The following is a 23,127-nucleotide window of genomic DNA, read 5'->3' on the forward strand; positions in this document are numbered from 1 at the left end:
GGGGTGCCTCAGGGTGGGGAGCTGCTGCAGGGGGGGGCGCCTCAGGGCGGAGGGGAGGGTGCCTCAGGACCGGGGCTCAGGACGGGGGGGGCGCAAGGTGAAAGTTTTGCCTAGGGCACGAAACATCCTTCCACCGGCCCTGGTGCCATGACCACGCACAGCGCCGAGGCCAGTCTTAGGGCCGCCTCCATGAGGAAGACCTTCAATCGAACAGCTTGGTCCCTCTGAATCCAGGGCTTAAACTCCTTGCAAATTTGGCAGTGGTCTTTTCTATAAGCTTCCTCTGAGCACTTGAGGCAGCTTGAGTGCGGCTCGCTCATAGACACAGACTTACTGCACGAAGCACAAGGCTTGAATCCCGGTGACCAAGGCATGCCTAGCACCAGGACGGTGGACAACTCCGCTATCTCAGAGCGGAGGAGACTAAACTATCTAGAAACTCCTAAAACTACACTAACTATGTACACTAAAAATGAGAGAAAATCCACTAAGAGAAGGATTGCCTAGACAATGAGGGTTCCAGCAACTGTCACAAGCAGTAAGAAGGATCTGAAGGGGATCAGGGTCAGCAGAGCCCTTTATACCGATGCTATGAGTGCACGATGCCAGGGGTGCTAGAGTAGACCCAATGGATACCACTAAGGGAAAAAACTCCAGCAACTGTGCTCGGGGTGTGCCAACACCTACAATGGAATGGATACGTGCAAGCACTCAAAGAAGAAGAAATTTTCTAAAAAGGAAGGCAGCTGCCCGCAGTGCTGAAAAAAGCCTAAGGAACCCTCCATTCCAAACTTTACCTAGTGTTTGCTTGATGTGTTTCTCTAACAACTTTACAGGACTGTCCAGCCTGCATTACCACTCTTTTTAGTATGCCAATCATAAAAGAAACATACCTTCTAAATAAAGCACGGAAGGTGCAAGAAAAAATAGCAGCGATCAAGTGAGCTAATATTAAATATTTTCTATTAAAGCAGAGTATTTTAACATTAGCCAAGCATACAGACAGAAGTACAGTTATCACAGTTATAGAAACATCCATGCTAAATAAATGACTTTTTAAGGTTCTGCTATGAAAATTCACTATCCAATATCTTAAAAAAGTGTCTCCCTTCTGGTGGGGCACTACTGTGGCTGTGCCTTGCTTTGAATTACAGCATTAAATATGCAAAGAGTGATTGAGGACCTTTTGAAAAATTACACTTCCCACAAGGTAAACCTTGGCTTCTTTGCTTATCAGTGGTATGTATAGGTTTCTGCTTTTGCTGGATTCATACACAACAGTAAACAATTATAATAAAAATCACACATGAGGAAATTGAAATCCAAAGCTATCTTTAAAACCAGGATTCTCCTTCAATATAAATAAGTGCACAGGCAACATACCATAGCATAAAACCCAGGGGTATGTGGGAAAAAAAAGACTCTGTAGGCTGTGATGACATTCTGAGTCTACTATCTCCCATGACAAGTTGAACTTGTTCATCTGATAAATATCATTTACATAGTTTTGCTGGTAGCTTCAGGGAGGCAATGAGCATTTCCACCTAACAGTTCTCTCTATGAAAGTGTACATGGCAAGGAATGCTTTCACAGTCTTGGTTTACTGGATTTAATACATTATTTTATCCCACAATGCATTGTAAAACTTTATCATTCATTTATAATAATTCCACTTTCCTTTACAAGGCAAGAAAAATGAAATAGCCCTGTTCAATATCCATATGATGTTATAGATATTGAGAAATGTGTCTGAACTTTTTGTAGCATGTGAAACATGTAAATCAGAAATCTGTTTCCCTATTCGTGGTCTCAGACTGGTTAATTTAACCCTTTTGAATCAAACTGGTTTGATTATTTGTTGTTAATTTAGTTCTTTTTTCTGTTCGGAATCCCAATTTCTACCAATGAATGCTTTATACAAATATTCATGTGTGTGAACAGCCTTTGAATTGTTCTCAAGCTGTTCACTTCAACTATTTACAGTCTGTAACTAGTCACCTCTGCTTACATTCTCTGACTGGGTGACAAAGTTTTTAAATTTGAGAGTAATGAATGGTGATCAAATAGCAAATAATTAAGGCCCTTCTTGAATCGCTGGATGACTGTTAAATAACTGTGGCTGAGTTACAGACAAGACATGGAAAAAAAATCACGGAAAAGTAATAATGAACCTTTATTAACTGCGGTAATGTGGAAAAGCCAGAGAAGACCTATTTGTTTAAGAAAAAACTGCTGGAATAATATAAACACTCAAGTATTAAGTTATGCCTAATTTTTTGGTGATAACCAGACATTTTGCTGCAACTATATTCAGTCATTAATGCGCAGGGGTGACAGCCCAAGCCCCAGCCACCCGGGGCTGACAGTCCGAGCCCCCAGCCATTATCAGTTTGGATAAATGAGGTTCTATTACACTAATGGGGAAAAAAGTGTGTGTTGCAAACCCAAAAATGCATGCAAAATTGTGGACTGCACAGCAAGCTAATAAATATCAAAATTGCACTGGAAGCCTAATATTGAGGAATCCGCAATTGCTGCACTATCACAAATTAAGAAGGGCCTTACACAGAATACATTTCTGGAATGAAAGTTTAGATGATAGAAATTTCATCTATCCATCAAACATCTGGGATTTATGAGTGTTTTCTTAAGTGTCTGTAAATATCCGGATGATTATCAAACAAAAAATACATTCCCATAAATACCAATGAACTCAACTCACGTCTTCTTGTAACACACAAATTTTTGTATTTTTCCAATCATCTCGACTTTTGTATGTTCTTCATACCTATGCTTCCCCTTCCTCTTACCTTAATGTACATTCAGAAGCCATCCACTCCCAGATCGGTTCAATTTATCTTCTACCCTGTATATCATCCTCTCACACAAGGCCACCAGCATAACTACAATCCAGTCTGAATTTATATCCTCATCTAGAGACTGACAGTGACTCCAAGTTTTTCATTTTAATTGAAATAGTGTAACCAAGCTACCACACGGCTTCATCATCAATGCTAAGCAATATAATGAACCTTAGCTGAGCTTCCTTTAAAAGCTATAAGGAAAGAAAGACAGACATTTCCAGCCTTTCAAACAGTGTAGATTCACTATAACTTTCATAGATTAAGTTTGCTTAGTCCAATAAATGCTGTTCATGTTGAGAAAAGATTACCAGATCCTACAAGGTATTCAGCACCTCCCAGGGAAAGTTCCAATGTGTTCTATCAGTACCAGCACTCTGCAGGGGGGAGAATGCTTTCCTGTAGCAGAAAAAGGCATCTCTGAACAACTGAACCAACTCCATCACTCAGATGACTCTGAGCAAAGAAGTCAGCAGTGATCACCTACTCTTGATTTTTAAAAGCTATCCTTCATCCCAGACTAGCAGCTATACATATGTAGATATACTGATTCTGACTGTAGACTGATTTCACCAAGCTTAAATGGTCTCTAGATTCCAGAAAGTTTTCCCAGTTATACCCTAAGAGTACGGCTGATCAGAAAATTGTCCCCTCTGAAAATTCCAGCTGAAAATCCAATTTGGAAATGCCTCCTTGATGCCTTATGCCCCCATTGTTTTCTATGGGCCTGGCTCCCTGACTAGACTACATCTCCCACGGTGCATCATGGCTTCCCTATTGCTGATCCATCATAATGCACCCTGGGAGTCCTTGGCCATGGTGCATCATGGGAGACGTAGTCCAGCTGGGGAACCCAACCCATAGAGGAGAATGGGAGCTTTAGGCACCTAAACTACAACTCCCATGAGGCACCACAGTGGTATTCCCTATCAAAATGTTTCCATTTTCAGGTGTTTGATGTTGAAAATTTTTGTTGAAAAACAGTTTGGATTAAAAAATTTCAACCAACTCTGCCTAGAACCCACATACATACACTGATTATTATTACCTTTCTCTGGAAATAATCCCACTGGGGGAAAATGGGACTACTCACAACAAAGTATGGTTCTACTCAATCTGTGAGTAAGGGTCACAGAATCTGCCCATTGATTTTTTGGCCAGGTATGGAGGGGAGGAGAAGGAAAGGAGATGTTGCATTTGTTTGAGCACAACCAGTATACACCAAGCTTACACATGTCTCCCAGGTGTCCAGAAAGTGACTACACTGCCAGTGTTCCAGCAGTTGATCCTCTTAGCCTTTTACATGTATAAGATTTCATTCTAGTTTTTATTTAAGCTTTTTAATGTGTGCACTGTTCAGCACTTCGCAGGATTTCACTGATCCTGTTAACACACCTGTCATAATTACAATGCTACATGAAATATATATGTGATCTCTAGTGAAAATTAAAGCTTCTGTCACAATGAACCAACTCCTCAAAACAAAAAAATACAAATCACAAAAACAAGTTGGAAAAATAACTATTGAAAAAGGGTGTACAGAAATGATGTGGTAGAATCTTTTAAGGAAGGCTTGAAATATTGAAATTTTCACAGTTAAATGACAGTTATTGCCTATTTCTCCCTCCACCGATAAAATACAAAAAGAAATGTCATAGCTAAAAATAATTATATATACAGAGGGAACTTTCTAAACTTATGCTGCACTTGCCGACAATGGGTGGGCAATTAATTAATAAGGAATTAATATTCTAAAATAAATTATTTTATCTTCCAATTATTAAACATGGTGACTTCAGGTATCAACAGACAACAGTATCTGAAGGAAGAACAGGAGTACTTGTGGCACCTTAGAGACTAACAGATTTATTTGAGCATAAGATTTCGTGGGCTACAGCCCACTTCTTCGGATGCACAAAATGGAACACACAGTACCTGAAGGCTAATCCTGTGTCCTGGCACCTTTGCGTAGAAGCCTCTGAAAGCCACCCAACCAGCAGTGGCTACTCAACACTTACATCCTACTCATGACTCCACCCCACCTGGGCACTGAGGAATGACATTAAAGAGGCAATGAGTATGCATACGGTCTCCTAAGGTAATGGAAGACTGGTTTCTCCAGTTGATTGACAGGGGGGTAAGAGGCCAAGTTCCCTTCTTCCAGCACTGTCCTTGGCTGACAGCTCCAAAAGGAAACAAGGTGAGTGACGTAATATCTTTTATTGAGCCAAATTCTGTTGGTGAGAAAGACAAGCTTTCGAACCACACAGAACTCTCCTTCAGGGCTGGGAAAGGTACTCTAGAGTGTGACAGCTAAATGCAAGGTGGCACAGATTGTTTAGCATAAGTAGTTAGCAAATATGCTAAGGGACCATTCAAGGTAAAGTGACTCATTGACACCTCTGCAGTCATAGGACAAAGAGGCAATTAGTGGATTATAGGTTGTTGTAATAAACCATAAATCCAGCATCTCTGTTCAATCCATGATTTTTAGTGTCTAGCAGAGTTATGAATTTAAACTCCCAGGCTTGTCTTTAGAACGTGTTGTGGATGAGAACTGAGAGGTCAGATACGAAGTGATAGCTGAAATGTGTTCACCCACGGGTGGGAGGGTGGTTTTGTCTTTTATCATTTTTCTGTGCGAGTTCATTTGAGAGCATAGTGATTGTTTGGTTTCACCCACGCTGAATAGATCTGGGACCAGCACGTCTACAACTACACTGCATAGCTCCAGAAGGAAGCAGACAGCCAAGAGAAAAGACAGGGCTCTCTCAGGCAGAAGAGCCAGCACCTCAGGGCAGTCAGGAGAGGAAGAACCCAGTGATCCACATTTCTAAAGAGGGAAGCAATTAACCCTGTAATAGCTGCATGGGAGTTACTGCAGCTCTGTCGTTCCAGCAAAGGTTGAGACATCAGGAATTCCTGGGCTATTTTTATACAACAAAACATGTATTGGTTACCTCCTTGGGAATAGGGAGCACTGGGGAGTGGAAGTGGCCTGTGTTTAGATCAGTGTGTTCTCCCTCTAGCCCCATGTCCCTAACGCTCCACACAGTGGTGCAAACAGAATTTATTTCTTACCGGTACGCAGCACCAGCTGGGGGGGGGGGGGGAGAAGAGGCGCATGACGTCCCCATGTGACCCCACCCTGCCCCCAGCCCGGGGCCCCACACTCTCCCCCTCCCCATGATCCATCCCACGTTACCTGGAGAGGGGAGCGCTCCCATGGGTGGACATGGCACAGCTGCTGTGTGGGCTACTAAGAGAAGAGCAGGGCTTGCTCTCTGGAACAATAGCCACTTCACAGTCACACCAGCTTTGGGAATTGCCAGCAGAAGAGTTTCAAACTAGCTCCCTCTGACGGCAGAGAATATTTTTTTCAGACATGCTGACAACCGAGCCCGGTGCGGCTGTACTGCCCCCAGCCCCTTCCCCAGCCCTTCCACGCAGCTGCGTCTGCTGAGTCCTGTCCGGGATCTGTACAGCAGCCCCGCCAGAGGACAGCGCTGGGTGGACAAGGCAGGGGGCAGTACAGCCGTGCTGAAGGAGCTGCCGGCATGGGGTTCTGCTCCTTTTGTGCTGCAGGGCTCTTCTGGAAACTGCAACGGTGAAAGCAGCAAACCGTGGGACCGCTGGGCGGCCCCATGCCGGCAGCTCCTCTGGCACGGCAGCCCCGCCCCCAGCCCTGTCCTCCGGCGGGACTGCTGTACAGACCCCGGACAGGAGACGTACGCATGCAGCTGTGTGGAAAAGCTGGCGGCGGTACAACCGCACTGGAGGAGCTGCCACCCTGGGGCCACGCGGTGGCCACACATTCTGCTCCTACTGTGTCTTTCCAGTATGCCGTACCAGCTATAAATAGCTTACTGGTACAGTGTACCGTACCGCCCTACTTGCACCATTGGATCCACACCTCACTCCCACAGAGCATAAGTGAATCCACTCCACCCCAGTAGGCATCATGTCTGAGTCCTCGGGATCCATCAATCTAGTGAACAGCCAGTTTCTGAAATACTAAGGGCCCATCACATCATTTACTGCATGGAAATTGGCCTGAGAAAGTAGCCCTAGGATTTGTCATTTCCTGTTAGGCTAGCAACAAACAAATATTTAAGTTTATCAAAACCAAAGAATACTTTAAAATAAACATTGACATCATCCATCAAAATTCATTAAAACACAAAACTGAAAGCCCAAAGACCTCCAAGCTTAGCCATCTACTACAGTGGGCTAGTTTGCTGATAAGATTCCACTTGAAATACAGAGATTGGTTATGGCAACAGAATCTCCAGAAAAATACTGTCACGGGAGCAGAGATGGCAAGAGGCTAACCCAAGAACAAAAGGGTTGAAGTGCCTACGCTGGCTTGTCAGCTGAAGACAGAGCAAGAAGCAAACTGCCGTGAGAGGAAACATACTCACCACAAACAGCATTTTTTCCCCACTCAGAAAAAGCCAGTGGATGAGGTTGTTCAAACAAACAATAGATTAATTCAGGAATTAATGCCATGATATCCTATGACTCGTGTACATCACATTGGACAACCCATAAAGGGTAAAGGGTCCTTTCTTCTCTGTATTTCTTATCTTTGGTGGGCTCTAAGGGTCAAATTTTCAGCAAGTCTCCCTAATTGAACCAGCTGCCTCAATTTGCATGGCCTCAAATTAGCATTTACACACGAAACTGTGGGTTTGGGCATGTGCAAACATATATTCCTGCAAACTATTAGCACAATTAAGGAAACTGGCTGAAAATTTGTCCTTAAATAAAACTAAGTGTTGTGCAACTTAAACAACTTCTAAGGTAATGAAGGACAGAGGGCCTAATTAGCTGATATGTTTGTGTCCCCACATCTGATCAAACTTAAGCAGTTTGGAGGGGGAAGCAAGTAAGATAGCAATTTTAGGTCTTGATGCAAAGTCCGCTGAACTAACGGTCTTTCCATTGACTTTATTGGGTTTTGGAACAGGCCTTCACTAGCTTTTCCCCTTGGAGGTTAGGATTCCAATTTGGCTGAGGTAATAAATAAAATTTGCTTGGCAGCATAGACGCCGACTCCGTGGGTGCTCCGGAGCAGGAGCACCCATGGAAAAAAATTGGTGGGAGCTCAGCACCCACCGGCAGCTCCCCGTGGCCCTGCCCTGCCCCCCTGCTCCAGCTCACCTCTGCCTCCACCTCCTCCATGAGCACGCCGCCACCTCCTGCTTCTCCCCCCTCCTCCCAGCACTTGCACCGCAAAACAGCTGATTTGCGGGGCAGGGAGGGAGGGGGGAGGAGGGGAAACGCAGCGCGCTGGGGGAAGAGGCGGGGCCGGGGCAGGGATTTGGGGAAGGGATCCAATAGGGACAGGGAGGGGGTGGAGTTAGGGCGGGGACTTTGGGGATGGGGTTGGAATGGGGGTGGGGCCAGGTGCAGGGATGGGGTGGAATCGGGGTGGCACGGGCACCCACCAGCGCTGGAGAAAGTTGGCGCCTATGCTTGGCAGTGCCAATCTCTGGGCAGCAGGCGCATGCGTCTTCATTACCAGTACACCATCCAGTTTTTGGTGGCTGATAAGTAGAAGGCTTCAGCCACAAAAAAATGGATGGCGTATTTGTGATGTAGATGCATGCCCATGCCACACAAGATTGGGACCATCAAGAAAAATCTTATTTATTACCTCAGTCAAACTGGACTCTTAGCCTCTAAGGGGAAAAAACTAGTGAGGGTCTGTGGCTGCTCTTTGGACTGCCCCAGCCTTCTGGCTTACAAGTGTGTTTAAAAACTGTAAAACTATGCATGGGTGACCCCTCACTTACCAACACTGTAGCCTGACTTGAACCAGAGCTCCTTTAGTACAAGCATTCATGACACTTACCCAACACTTTTTTTTTTTAATTAAAGTTAGCAGCTTGTAGTCATAAACATGCATCTTTCCTGAACATACTGTAGCTTAAGACATGAAACATTCAACTCAGCTAAGGACAGCTGCTCAGAAGTTTAAATAGGGTGACCAGACAGCAAGTGTGAAAAATCGGGACAGGGGATGGGGGGGTAATAGGAGCCTATATAAGAAAAAGACCCAAAAATCAGGACTGTCCCTATAAAATCGGGACATCTGGTCACCCTAAGTTTAAAGGACATTTTCAAACAGTGTCATAAAGCAAATATGAAAGGGTGTAATTGTGGCAGAGGTACATGTGTGCTGTACCTGATATTGCTCATAAAATGTTAATTCTATGAGTCAAATCAGCTGGGGGGGGTGGAGAGAATATAAACCTGGGAGGGGGTGCAAAAGTATAACAAGACAAGGAAGCGAGAAAAGGGAAGGAACTTACTTGATTTTACTGAAGACGATGTCAACATCCGTGATTGTCACATTCTTCCCATCTATCACATGACAGTCCTTACATAATTTTGACCAGTTTTTCCCATGCAGTTCTTTTCCTGTGGCTCTGGTATCTCCGTGGATGGCAAATTTTCTAAAAGCCTCTTCTAGAGCACTAAGCTCTGCTGCCATGGCCCCTTCATGGGAACTGTTTGACTCATAAGATAGCCTTTTGGCTGCTCTCTCTTTTGCCGGATCTGCAGGAGACTTTGGAGGAGTCTTGTTTGCAGGTTTAGTGGACTTTGTTTTATTGTCAGCCATCATGCTGCAAAGAGGAGGGGAAAAAAGATGAATGCATTCCCTGCAGATTAATTTGCATAGTTCACCTTCTTTATTAGGTTGTCCCTTGAGAACTAGACTTTCCACATGCTACAGTCCATGTTACAATCTGTGAAGGGAGCTTACACTACACACTTAGTAGTAACTTGATACTTTCTAGTAGGGTTTATGTACATGGAGAGCTAGTGTGTGGCAATCCAGGGTGCAAATCTACAGCACGCTAGCTGAACACAAAATGACAGCATGGACCCTCTTACTGCACACTAAATGTTTGAAATAGCAGTACGTCAAAACACACTATGGAACTTTTAGTGCCTAGAAGCAAGGTCCACACGGCCAGGGATTCTCGTTAAATTCTTGCGCCCTTCTGTTAGCAAAACTAACTACGAGGTAAAAGATCTGAGCACTGACCTGCTACAGCATGCTGGATTCAACACCTGCAGGAAGTTGTAGCACTAGAAAAGCATGTTCCTATTCCAGATGACGCCGTTCAGATTTGATTTCATCTGGTCCCTCTGCTTTACTTTCTTTCACTCACAGTCTGATATTAGGGGTGCTAGAGCAATTTTTATAGTGGGGGTGCTGAAGGTGGAAACCATGTATCTGGTTGTTATTACTACTTCAAGCCAGGGGGTGCGACAGCACCCACAGTACCCCTAGTTCCAGCACCTATGTCTGATATGCCCTTCTGGAGAAACTTGAGCACGCTGCTAGTTAGCATAACACCTGTTTGCCGGCAGCATCAAGAAAGAAGAAGCAACAATACAAAAGAGCAGTACAATTTCTTACAATTAGAATCTTCCAACACTGGTTTATCCAGAGCACTCATCAGTAGTAAGGGGAAAATACACAACTCCAATCCAGTTCAACCCTCTCTGGATATGGGCTGGAAAACTTTGTGTACTTACTCTGTGTTTGCTTCTGAAATGGGTAAGAGACCACAATCTTTTAATATAGTTTAGTTAATTTGTGTAGAGAATACCATATGTGACCAAGTGTGGGTTTTACTCCTGAATTACGTGCAAAGTCCTTTTTGTTTGATCCCAGTGCTCACTATGGTGAAAGTGTGAAAAATCAGGACAGGGGTGGGGGGGGGAGCCTGTATTTAAAAAAAAGCCCCAAATATCAGGACTGTCCCTATAAAATCAGGACATCTGGTCACCCTAGTGCTCACATATGACAGCAATGAATAGTATATAATGCCTAGATTAGATTTTGGCACAGCTTCTGCCTCCCCTCAGGCCAGTCACCAAATTATCTGATGTCACCTCAGAGGACTCAGACATACCCACATTTCTCCTTTTCCTACTTAGCCTGAGTCCCACACTCTGCAACAGCAGCTGACCATCAGCTATTTGTTGTGCAACACCTGCTGATCTATTTGGGGCCTTTTCCAGGATAGAGCCTGGGTTCCAAGGACATGCCCTTAACCTGCCCCAATACGCACCAGATACAGAGACACCAGGCTGTATTCAATCTCGAAGTGCAGGTACAAGTTGTAACAACATGCAACTAAAGACCGTACCACTGGAATTCACACTCTCAACAAGGCACACAAATTTCATGTGGCCAATGATTAGCATCTCTCACCCTTAGGCAGAAGGGGGGAGAAAACAGAAGGACAAAGTTTAGTATTGGAACAGTAAATTTCCTTTTTTCTAGTATTTCAGATTTCTTGTTTAAACTATAATAATGTAATTCTCATTTGAATTTTCTACCTTAACTCATTCTTAAATTTACTTCCCAGACAAAAATATTTAAGAAATCACTATATTATTTCATATTTACCAGCAGGACAATACATTTTCAGAATTGTAATTCTTACTCTTAATAAAGTACCTAGGTTAGTTCTACACAACTCTCAAGACCCTCACAGGTTTTCCCAAACATCGCTTTGGTTCTGTTAACAAAACCATATACAACTATTGCATATATCTTTACCTATTTTCAACAGAGCACATCCTCTCTGTAGGAGTCTTTGTTGAGAGCTGAGAGAGCAATCTATTGTGAAGTAGGAGGTTAGAATGAACTTCTTGAAGCTAGAATTTTGTAGCCCTACACTATAGGCAATCTTGTGACAAAGACTACTACAACAAAGGGAGCTTTGTACTGGCATTACATGATAAACTTGCATTGCATAACATGTCCATAAGTGATATAGCTCAGACTTTGAAGCAGCACTGTATATTTTTAAAGGTTTAAATAAAGACTCAGAGATTCAAATAAATTACATTAAAAAAAGAGAGCTCTTCATACTATTAAGAACATAAGAATGGCCACAATGAGTCATACCAAAGGTCCATCTAGCCCAGTAACCTGTCTTCGGACAGTGGCCAATGCCAGGTGTCCCAGAGGGAATGAACAGAACAGGCAATCATCAAGTGATCCATCCCATCGTCCATTCCCAGCTTCTGGCAAACAGAGGCTAGGGACACCATCCCTGTCCACCCTTAATAGCCATTGATGGACCTATCCTCCATGAACTTATCTAGTTCTTTTTCAAAACCTGTTACAGTCTTGGCTTTGACAACATCCTCTGGCAAAGAGTTTCACAGATTGAGTGTGTGTTGTGTGGTAAAAAAATACTTCCTTTAGTTTTTTTAAATCTGCTGCCTATTAATTTTATTTGGTGACCCCCAGTTCTTGTGTTATAAGAAAGAGCAAATAACACTTATTTACTTTCTCACACCAGTCATGATTTTATAGACCTCTATCATATCCCCCAGTAGTCATAGAATCATAGAATCATAGAATATCAGAGTTGGAAGGGACCTCAAGAGGTCATCTAGTCCAACCCCCTGCTCAAAGCAGGACCAATTCCCAACTAAATCATCCCAGCCAGGGCTTTGTCAAGCCGGGCCTTAAAAACCTCCAAGGAAGGAGACTCCACCACCTCCCTAGGTAACGCATTCCAGTGTTTCACCACCCTCCTAGTGAAATAGTTTTTCCTGATATCCAACCTGGACCTCCCCCACTGCAACTTGAGACCATTGCTCCTTGTTCTGTCATCTGCCACCACTGAGAACAGCCGAGCTCCATCCTCTTTGGAACCCCCCTTCAGGTAGTTGAAGGCTGCTATCAAATCCCCCCTCATTCTTCTCTTCTGGAGACTAAACAATCCCAGTTCTCTCAGCCTCTCCTCATAAGTCATGTGCTCCAGACCCCTAATCATTTTTGTTGCCCTCCGCTGGACTCTTTCCAATTTTTCCACATCCTTCTTGTAGTGTGGGGCCCAAAACTGGACACAGTATTCCAGATGAGGCCTCACCAATGTCGAATAAAGGGGAACGATCACGTTCCTCGATCTGCTGGCAATGCCCCTACTTATACAGCCCAAAATGCCGTTAGCCTTCTTGGCAACAAGAGCACACTGTTGACTCATATCCAGCTTCTCGTCCACTGTGACCCCTAGGTCCTTTTCAGCAGAACTGCTACCTAGCCATTCGGTCCCTAGTCTGTAGCAGTGCATGGGATTCTTCCGTCCTAAGTGCAGGACTCTGCACTTGTCCTTGTTGAACCTCATCAGGTTTTTTTCTGCCCAATCCTCTAATTTGTCTAGGTCCCTCTGTATCCGATCCCTACCCTCTAGTGTATCTACCACGCCTCCTAGTTTAGTGTCATCTGCAAACTTGCTGAGAGTGCAGTCCACACCATCCTCCAGATCATTAATAAAGATATTAAACAAAACCGGCCCCAGGACCGACCCTTGGGGCACTCCACTTGAAACCGGCTGCCAACTAGACATGGAGCCATTGATCACTACCCGTTGAGCCCGACGATCTAGCCAGCTTTCTATCCACCTTACAGTCCATTCATCCAGCCCATACTTCTTTAACTTGGTGGCAAGAATACTGTGGGAGACCGTATCAAAAGCTTTGCTAAAGTCAAGAAATAACACATCCACTGCTTTCCCCTCATCCACAGAGCCAGTTATCTCATCATAGAAGGCAATTAGGTTAGTCAGGCACGACTTCCCCTTCGTGAATCCATGCTGACTGTTCCTGATCACTTTCCTCTCCTCTAAATGTTTCATAATTGATTCCTTGAGGACCTGCTCCATAATTTTTCCAGGGACTGAGGTGAGGCTGACTGGCCTGTAGTTCCCCGGATCCTCCTTCTTCCCTTTTTTAAAGATGGGCACTACATTAGCCTTTTTCCAGTCATCTGGGACCTCCCCCGATCGCCATGAGTTTTCTAAGCTGAAAACTCCTAGTTTTATTAACCTCTCCTCATATGGTAGTTGTTCCCTACCCCTAATCGTTTTTGTTGCCCTTTTCTGAACCTTTTCCAATTCCAATATATCTTTTTTGAGATGGGGCAACCACATCTGCACACCATATTCAAGATGAGGGTGTACCATGGATTTATATAGAGGCAATATGATATTTTCTGTCTTATTATCTATCCCTTTCTTAATGATTCCCAACATTCTGTTTGCTTTTTTGACTGCCACTGCACACTGAGTGGATGTTTTCAGAGAACTATCCACAATGACGCCACGATCTCTTTCTTGAGTGGTAACAGCTAATTTAGACCCCATCATTTTATATGTATAGTTGGGATTATGTTTTCCAATGTGCATTACTTTGCATTTATCAACATTGAATTTCTATCTGTCATTTTGTTGCCCAATCACCCAGTTTTGAGAGATCCTTTTGTAGCTCTTCGCAGTCGGCCTGGGACTTCACTATCTTGAGTAGTTTTGTATCATTTGCAAATTTTGCCAACTCACTGTTTACCCCTTTTTCCAGACCATTTATGAATATGTTGACTAGGACTGGGCCCAGTACAGACTCCTTGGGGACACCACTATTTACCACTCTCCATTCTGAAAACTGAGCATTTATTCCTACCCTTTGTTTCTTATCTTTTAACCAGTTACCAATCCATGGAAGGATCTTCCCTTTTATCCCATGACAGCCTACTTTGCTTAACAGCCTTTGGTGAGGGACCTTGTCAAAGACATTCTGAAAATCTAAGTACACTATATCCACTGGATCCCCCTTGTCCACATGTTTGTTGACCCCCTCAAAGAATTCTAGTAGATTGGAGAGGCATGATTTCCCTTTACAAAAACTATGTGGACTCTTTCCCAACAAATTATGTTCTTCTACGTGTCTGACAACTTTGTTCTTTACTATAGTTTCAACCAGTTTGCCTGGTACTGAAGTCAGGCTTACTGGCCTGTAATTGCCGGGTTACCTCTGAAGCCCTTTTTTAAAATTGGCATTACATTAGCTATCCTCCAGTCATTTGGTACAGAAGCTGATTTAAATGATAAGTTACAGACTACAGTTAGTAGTTCTGTAATTTCACATTTGAGTTCCTTCAGAACTCTTGGGTGAATACCATCTGGTCCTGGTGACTTATTACTGTTTAATTTATCAATTTGTTCCAAAACCTCCTCTAATGACACCTCAATCTGGGACAGTTCCTCAGATTTGTCACCTAAAAAGAATGGCTCAGGTTTGGGAATCTCCCTCACATCCTCAGCCATGAAGACCAATGCAAAGAATTCATTTAGTTTCTCCACAATGGCCTTATTGTCCTTAAGTGCTCCTTTAGCATCTCAATCATCCAGTGGCCCCACTGGTCATTTAGCAGGCTTCTGATGGACTTAGAACATTTTTTGCTATTACTTTTGAGTCTTTGGCTAGCTGTTCTTCAAATTCTTTTTTGGCCGCTGACGCTAGAACAAGGGTGACAGATTTTAAGAAAACCCTCAATGCTGGTGCAGCCTAAGAAAAGAGGCACTAAAACTAAGCCACAAAGATCTATAAACTTCAGCTCTGTCAAACCAGAGGGAAAAGTGAATTCTGGAGCAGAAGACTCTTCAATGAGAATGCCCTGCTCCACGTCCACAGAAGTTTTTGAATCTAGGAGCTATTAACTCAGGTGCCCCAGCTGACCTTAAGTGTGACAAAGGTTTCCTAGAGAAAGGAAGGGTCTCTGATAGCCAGCACTATGCCAAACAGGATTTCATAGGTCAGTATTAGCATCTTGAATTGTACCCAGCAACAAACAAGAGGAGTGAAGTTGTCAAAGACCTGCTGTGGTAGGACACCAGCAGCTGACATCATTCATCAGCCCCACATTGCACCAGCTAATTCTTCCAGGAAGTTTTCAATGGTCATCCCATGTAGAGCACATGACAGCAATCCAATCTAGAAGCCATGTAGGTTCAGAGAATTGCGACGAGGTGAGTGTGCCAGTTTATAAAAGAGATGAAAAACAGCAGCTTTGTTTGGCCACTGAGGCCATTTGGTGGTCCAGAATCAATCTGGGATTCAAAAATCAACACTGAACATGACACACTGAAATTTTCTTGGACGAAGGGTAAGCCAGGCCCCACCACAACCGCAAAATGCTTCCCCAACTGACCAGCATTGCTTTCATTCTGTCCAGATGGAGCTTCATCCAGCTTCATGTCAACCTAGCACTAAGCAAGCACAGACACCACAGCCAAGGTTTTTGATTACAGCCTAAATAGTCATTAGTGATGCTGGGTAACCAGTTGAAACATGTCAAAGAGGCCTACTTCTCAGAGATCAGGTGTTCAACATTTTCTGAAACAAGTTTGATTTTTTTTAAGTTGACGGTATTCCTTTAACTTACACCTTTTTCAGTGTGTTAATTACACTTATTGAGATCCTCTTGCACATATTGGTAAATCTGCATAAGTGCACTTCAGAGACTAACTTACATATCACCTCTGAACCTGGCCGCAAGAATTAGTCAAAAAAAATATACCCTACATTATTCTGAGAAAATCATGTTTGAGAATGGTCTGTGAGCAAATCAGAGATAAAATATACTAATAAATTAACAAGTTATTGGCATAGCTAAATGAAGGAACATCATGGCCTTGAAATAATTCCTTTCTGAGGTGAACTCTATTTCTGGCCCATAAATAAATCACCCTCACACCACAGTATTTTCAATGAATCGGGAAAAGCTATCAGAAGAGCTCCAAATCCATACACTTTGAAAGTCAAATTTCAGATGAAAAGCAAGCTAACTTCAAAGAACTTATCTGACTGACTATCTAAAACACAAGATCCAAGATCTTATAATTAGGGCTGTACCTTTTCTCATGGCTGGCACAGATTTCCATGGAAAAGCCCTTTTGCTTAGACCACCATATATCTATAATTAGGGCGGTCAATTAATCACTGTTAACTCACATGATTAACTCAAAATTAATTGTGATTAAAAAAATTAATCACAGTTTTAAATCGCACTGTTAGACAATAATAGAATACCAATTGAAATGTATTAAATTTTTTGGATGTTTTTCTACATTTTCAAATATATTGATTTCAATTACATCACAGAATACGAAGTGTAAAGTGCTCACTTTATTTTTTTATTATGAATATTTGCACTGTAAAAATGATAAAAGAAATCGTATTTTTCAATTCACCTCATACAAGTACTATAGTGCAATCTCTATCATGAAAGTACAACTTTAAAAAGTAGATTTTTTTTTTGTTACATAACTGCACTCAAAAACAATGTAAAACTGTAGAGCCTACAAGTCCACTCACTCCTAATTCTTGTTCAGCCAATTGCTGGGACAAACATGTTTGTTAACATTTGCAGGAGATAGTGCTGTCTGCTTCTTATTTACAATATCACCTGAAAATGAGAACAGGCATTCACATGGCACTTTTGTAGCAGGTGTTGCAAGGTATTTACATGTCAGATATGCTAAACATTCATATGTCCCTCATGCTTCAACCACCATTCCAGAGGACATGCTTCCATGCTGATTAAGCATTCTGCTCGATAACGATCGAAAGCAGTGCGGTCCAATGCATGTTCATTATCATCATCTGAGTCAGATGCCGCCAGCAGAAGGTTGATTTTCTTTTTTGGTGGTTCGGGTTCTGTAGTTTTCGCATCAGAATGTTACTCTTTTAAGACTTCTGAAAGCATGTTCCACACCTAGTCCCTCTCAGATTTTGGAAGGCACTTCAGATTCTTAAACCTTGGATCGAGTGCTGTAGCTATCTTTTGAAATCTCACACTGGGACCTTCTTTGTGTTTTGTCAAACCTGCAGTGAAAGTATTCTTAAAATGAACAACATGTGCTGGGTCATCAAATATATGGCAGACTGCGGTTAAAAAACAGAACAGGGAACATACAATTCTCCCCCAATGAGTTCAGTCACAAATTTAATTAGTTGATTTTTTTTTTAAACAAGTGTCATTATCTCCCGTAAATGTAAACAAACTTGTTTATCTTAGCAAGTGGCTGAACAAGAAGTTAGACTGAGTGGACTTTCTAGGCTCTGAAGTTTTACATTGTTTTGGTTTTTAGTGCAGTTATTTTTTGTACCTAATTCTACATTTGTAAGTTCAACTTTCATGATAAAGAGATTGCACTACAGTACTTGTATGAGGTGAATTGAAATAATGTTTCTTTTGTTTCTTTTTACAGAGCAAATATTTGTAATAAAAAATAAATCTGAAGTGAGCACTGTGCACTTTGTATTCTGTGTTGTAATTTAAGTCATATATTTGAAAATGTGAGAAACACCCAAAAATATTTAAATAAATTGTGTTCTATTATTGTTTAACAGCGCGATTAATCACAATTAATTTTTTTAATTGCTTGACAGCCTGATCTATAATTTAGATGTACAAATCCTTGGTTATACTAGGAAGCTTAGCAAAAAGGCTACCTTGTATCTTGTTTAGGAAAAAACCTGATTCATCATCAACTGAAGCTACATCCTTCCAGGCAATACAAATAAAATACTTCTGTAAGCTTTCAAGGACAAATGTTCACAAACCCCTTAAAAACAAAAATTAAGAAATTTAATCAGGCACGGAATAGCACAACAAAACATGAAAGCTAAGAAACCAACTCCATTAATTTTACATTATTTTCCATTAATCAAAACAGAATTTCAATTTAACTTATCAAAAACTATGTAACCCAGCACAATCATGGGAAGGAGATTTATATTCCTAAGTGAATATGGACCAGTTGTGTATTTTTAAAAAGTCAAGCATGGTTATGAATTTAGGATGAACTAAAAAGGATTTTGATTCTCCTTTACATACTAAGCAATGGAAAAGGAAAACAAAAACACCAACTTCTGTGCAATGTTAAGGGAAGAAGAACTTGAGAACACTGTATACTTAAAAACCTAAACATTAGAAAGTCAGGAAATTCTAAATAAAGGTTGAATTACACACACACAATTGTATATTTTCATATTTTGTAAGGTTACCCAAACAACTATAATTTTGTTTTTCTTCCCTCAACACCACCCAAAAAGCCCACTGAATTGGGGGTTGGGGGGGAGAGAGAGAGTGTGTCATCTAAAACTTATAACCTCCACAGAGACAGCCTGAACTTTTTAGCAGGCCTGAGAACCAATGTTTTGCCACCACTCTCTTCCCTCACCCCACCCAAACATCAGTCTACCAGGCTCACACTACTATGCCACAAAGATGGCCTCAGGATATTTTTGTCCCTTCTTGGGTTTTTTTTGTTTTTATTTATTTATTTATTTATTTAATTTGGAGACTGGGGAGGAGAAAGAGGACAGGGAGGAGAGGGAACAAGGTTAGTTTTTGGGATGCGCCCCAAATGTAACAGACTCGTGTTAAAAAAAATATTATTTGCATTTAGGTCTCTGCTCCTTTAAGTCTCCCATTGCTGGATCCCATCTCTGGGCTGAGGCCTTTGCATAGCTGCCAACATTTTAAAAAAAGCTTTGTAAAGGGACAACTGTTCAAATGAACTGGGGTTTCAGGAAGCCCTTGGCCCGAACAACTGGAGGATTGTGTGTGCAGCCCAGTGAACAGTACATATACACGATCTATCATCTACAGCCAAGCGCTGAGGTACAACCGCATTTGCTCCAACCCCTCAGACAGAGACCAACACCTATAAGATCTTCACCAAGCATTCTTAAAACTACGATACCCGCATGAGGAAATAAGGAAACAAATCAACAGAGCCAGAAGTGTACCCAGAAGCCTCCTGCTGCAAGACAAGTCCAAGAAAGAAACCAACAGAACTCCACTGGCTATCACCTACAGTCCTCAGCTAAAACCTCTCTAACGCATCATCAGTGATCTACAACCCATCCTGGGCAATGATCCCCCACTTTCACAGGCCTTGGGAGGCAGGCCAGTCCTCACCCACAGACAACCCGCCAACCTTAAGCATATTCTCACCAGCAACCACACACTGCACCATAGTAACTCTAACTCAGGAACCAATCCATGCAACAAACCTTGATGCCAACTCTGCCCACATATCTACACCAGCGACACCATCACAGGACCTAACCAGATCAGCCACATCATCACCGGTTCATTCACCTGCATGTCCACCAATGTTATATATGCCATCGTGTGCCAGCAATGCCCCTCTGCTATGTACATCGGCCAAACTGGACAGTCCCTACGTAAAAGGATACATGGACACAAGTCAGATATTAGGAATGGCAAAAACCTGTAGGAGAATACTTCAATCTCCCTGGACACACAATAGCAGATTTAAAGGTAGCCATCCTGCAGCAAAAAAACTTCAGGACCAGACTTCAAAGAGAAACTGCTGAGCTTCAGTTCATTTGCAAATTTGACACCATCAGATCAGGATTAAACAAAGACTGTGAATGGCTAGCCAACTACCAAAGCAGTTTCTCCTCCCTTGGTGTTCACACCTCAACTGCTAGAAGAGGGCCTCATCCTCCCTAATTGAACTAACCTCGTTATCTCTAGACTGATTCCTGCCTGCATATTTATACCTGCCTCTGGAAATTTCCACTACATGCATCTGACTAAGTGAGTATTCACCCACGAAAGCTTATGCTCCAATAAGTCCGTTAGTCTATAAGGTGCCACAGGACTCTGTCGCTTTTTACAGATCCAGACCAACACAGCTACCTCTCTGACACCAGTACATATATTGTGCTTTATAAATACTATTTCAGTCTCATACTACAAACTGTTGTTCCTCCTTCCAGTTTGAGGTAGGTAAACATTATTGCCCATTATAGAGATGGAAAAAGTAAGCTGGAAAAGGTAAATGATTTGAACAAGGCCATAAAAAGATTCATGTTAGAACTGGGATTATAATGTGGAAGTCCTTTATTTACAGTTCCATGCCTAGTCCACTAGATCATGTTCCCTCCCATGTTATTGAACTGCCTTTCCTTGTGGACACAGATTGCCCAGATTAGTTACACTAGGCCCAAAGGTGCCAACTCAGCTGCAGGCAACCAGCCCAGAGCATAGTTGTCCTACTACCATCAATGGACGCCACATAATGATCTGGAATCCTCCCAAAAATGCGGGAACCAACAGCTAACATTTCCATGCATCCCAACTGCCAGTGCTGGGTAGTCATAGAGGATGCACGAATACCCTGTGATCATTAGGACACTGAAACTTTCAGCCCTAGTGATCAGTTTACAAAGATTTACACCGGTTTATTTTGCAAGAAAGAGGGCTGTACACTTACTGCTACAGCCTTGGAATTTTTTAAATGAAAACAGAGATTGTCTTTTATATTTACCAATCCTCAAATATGGAAGACCTGTGGACTTCACTGGCTTTAAATGTCCTGTGGGGTTTATAATTTCAGTAGCTTACAAACCCTGCAGAAACATCTGTGGGTCTTGCATATTTTAAAGCAGTTACCGCAGACCGTGTCCAACCCATCCCCTTGTGACCTGCTGCACTAAGGCCCTGATGTATTGTGTAGGAAGCAGCAGAGCAAGTCAGTATATTTTGTGTAAAGCAGGCATGAGCCAGCATGAAGCGTTCGGAACATTGATGTTCCTAGTGTAAGTATTGTTCTTTCTCCCACCCCACACAGAACTAGACAAAGGTATCATTCCTCACTAAGGGCAGCCTATTAACTCAAATGTAAGATATCTACACCAAACCATTTTTGAGTTACAACATTAGAGATTTTTCTAATGCTGTTTTGTAAAGTGAGATTGCCTACATTTTTGAACCTCCCTATTTCCTTTCCCAAATGCCTTGTCCAATTTGTCTCCAGCTTTCCAGAAATATTCTGGGCTGGCATAGGACCACATTTAAGATTTCAAGTAGCTTGCTTTCAGATGGGTGTAAGTGGGTGTCACCACAGGTTTATAATGGAAGCCTTGTTTCAACATTAACTATGGAGACACACTAGCTTTTGTATCAATTGAAGTGTACTTTCTAGGGCAGAGGAGTCAAGGGATTAGAGCAATCCAACCAGTTTATTCTACTAAATATGCAGTGTATAATTATTTACAGCCTCAGTTTCTTAGACACAATCCAGCTAGCTGAGAGAGAGAGAGAGAGAGCGGTTTTGAATTATTATTCTCCTTGCTGATCAGTATTTTTTTTTCTTTAAAACTATTCACCAGCTGGCTGCGACAAGGTCAAAAGTCTTGTGAACTAAATAAGTAAAGCTTTCAGTCCAGATTATTTACAGGAACAGAAGACATTTTTAAAGATAGGCATACAGGGACAAATCCTGGTTGGACTCTCCACTGAGGCTGGGAGAAAAGAATCAGCAGTTTTACCAGCTACAGTCTCCCTTGCAAAGGATTTACCATGACCTTATCCACCCCACCTCCCTGCTTACTCCAAACCCTAAATTGCAATGACACAGATGTGAACCACTGCTCCATGGGAACCACTGTGAACCACTGCTCCATGGGACACCAAAGAATGCAGCTTCCCTTGACTGGCCTCTACATAGCCTGCTTCCCACCCAAAGGAGAGAACTGTGGCAATTCTGCTGCAATTGTCCTACAGGTTGGAAAACTTCATCTCCAGATTGCAACAAGTCCTTCAAGCATTATAACCTGGGGTAGTAATTTTTTTTCTAGCAATAGGTTCCTACTATCAACTTCACCTCCAGTCATTAGTGTATGCCTCCCAAATAACTCTAAGCCTCAGATCATAGGCCTTCTCTTACTTCCACTGAAGACAAAATTGCCGAGCATATATGCCAACCCTCTGCGTTTTCAGACCCTGCTATGAGTTTATGGAGAGGAAAAAAAAAAAAAAAAACTAGTCTATGGGGAAATCCCACCTGTTTGGCTGATCTTCCCCATTTCCCTGCCTGCTAAATAGGATAAATGGGAACAGTCTTTATGCAGATCAATGAAAACATATGCATATATTTGTTTAGTTGGCTGAGTGGCAACTTGGTGGCATTTCTCTGTCTGTAGCATAACAACTTTTGAACACTGCAGGAGATCAATTCCAAAATGGTAGGGAATATCCTAGGCATCAGTGAGCTGAACTCCGTTGATTTCAGTGAAAATCAGAAAAACCAAAAGATAGAAAATGGGGGGTGGAGGGGTACGCATAGGGTATGTCTACACTGCAAGTAGACACCTGTGATGCCAGCTGACTGGGGCTCCCAGGGCTCAGGCTAAGAGGCTATTTAGTTGCGGTGTAGAAGACCCTCCCACATCCTCAGGTCTTTAGAGCCCAGACTCCTGCCCAAGCTCAAATGTCTACACCGCAATTAAACAGCCCCTTAGACTAAGCCCCACAAGCCCGAGGCAGCTGAGAGGGGCCAGCCACAGGTTTTCAATTGCAATGTAAACACACCCGCAGAGCCAGCAGTTTCAGTCACCTCAATAA

General features: G+C 42.5%; 1 protein-coding gene across 6 annotated transcripts in view; it reads right to left on the reverse strand.

Annotated features, from left to right (window-relative positions):
- TPPP (tubulin polymerization promoting protein) overlaps window positions 1-23,127 on the reverse strand; it is a 124,106-nt gene that overhangs the window by 80,590 nt on the left and 20,389 nt on the right. For 5 of the 6 annotated variants that reach the window (XM_034761419.1, XM_034761421.1, XM_034761423.1 and 2 more), the window contains one exon: window positions 9,179-9,493. In XM_034761419.1, coding sequence (XP_034617310.1) covers window positions 9,179-9,492 — 314 coding nt within the window. In that variant the 5' untranslated portion in view covers window position 9,493. Of the gene's footprint in view, window positions 1-9,178; window positions 9,494-9,918; window positions 10,097-23,127 lie in introns of those variants that run through there. The other variant, XM_034761424.1, reaches the window with a different exon arrangement.

This window comes from Trachemys scripta, chromosome 2 (assembly GCF_013100865.1).
Source record: "Trachemys scripta elegans isolate TJP31775 chromosome 2, CAS_Tse_1.0, whole genome shotgun sequence".
Lineage (NCBI taxonomy): Eukaryota > Metazoa > Chordata > Testudines > Emydidae > Trachemys > Trachemys scripta.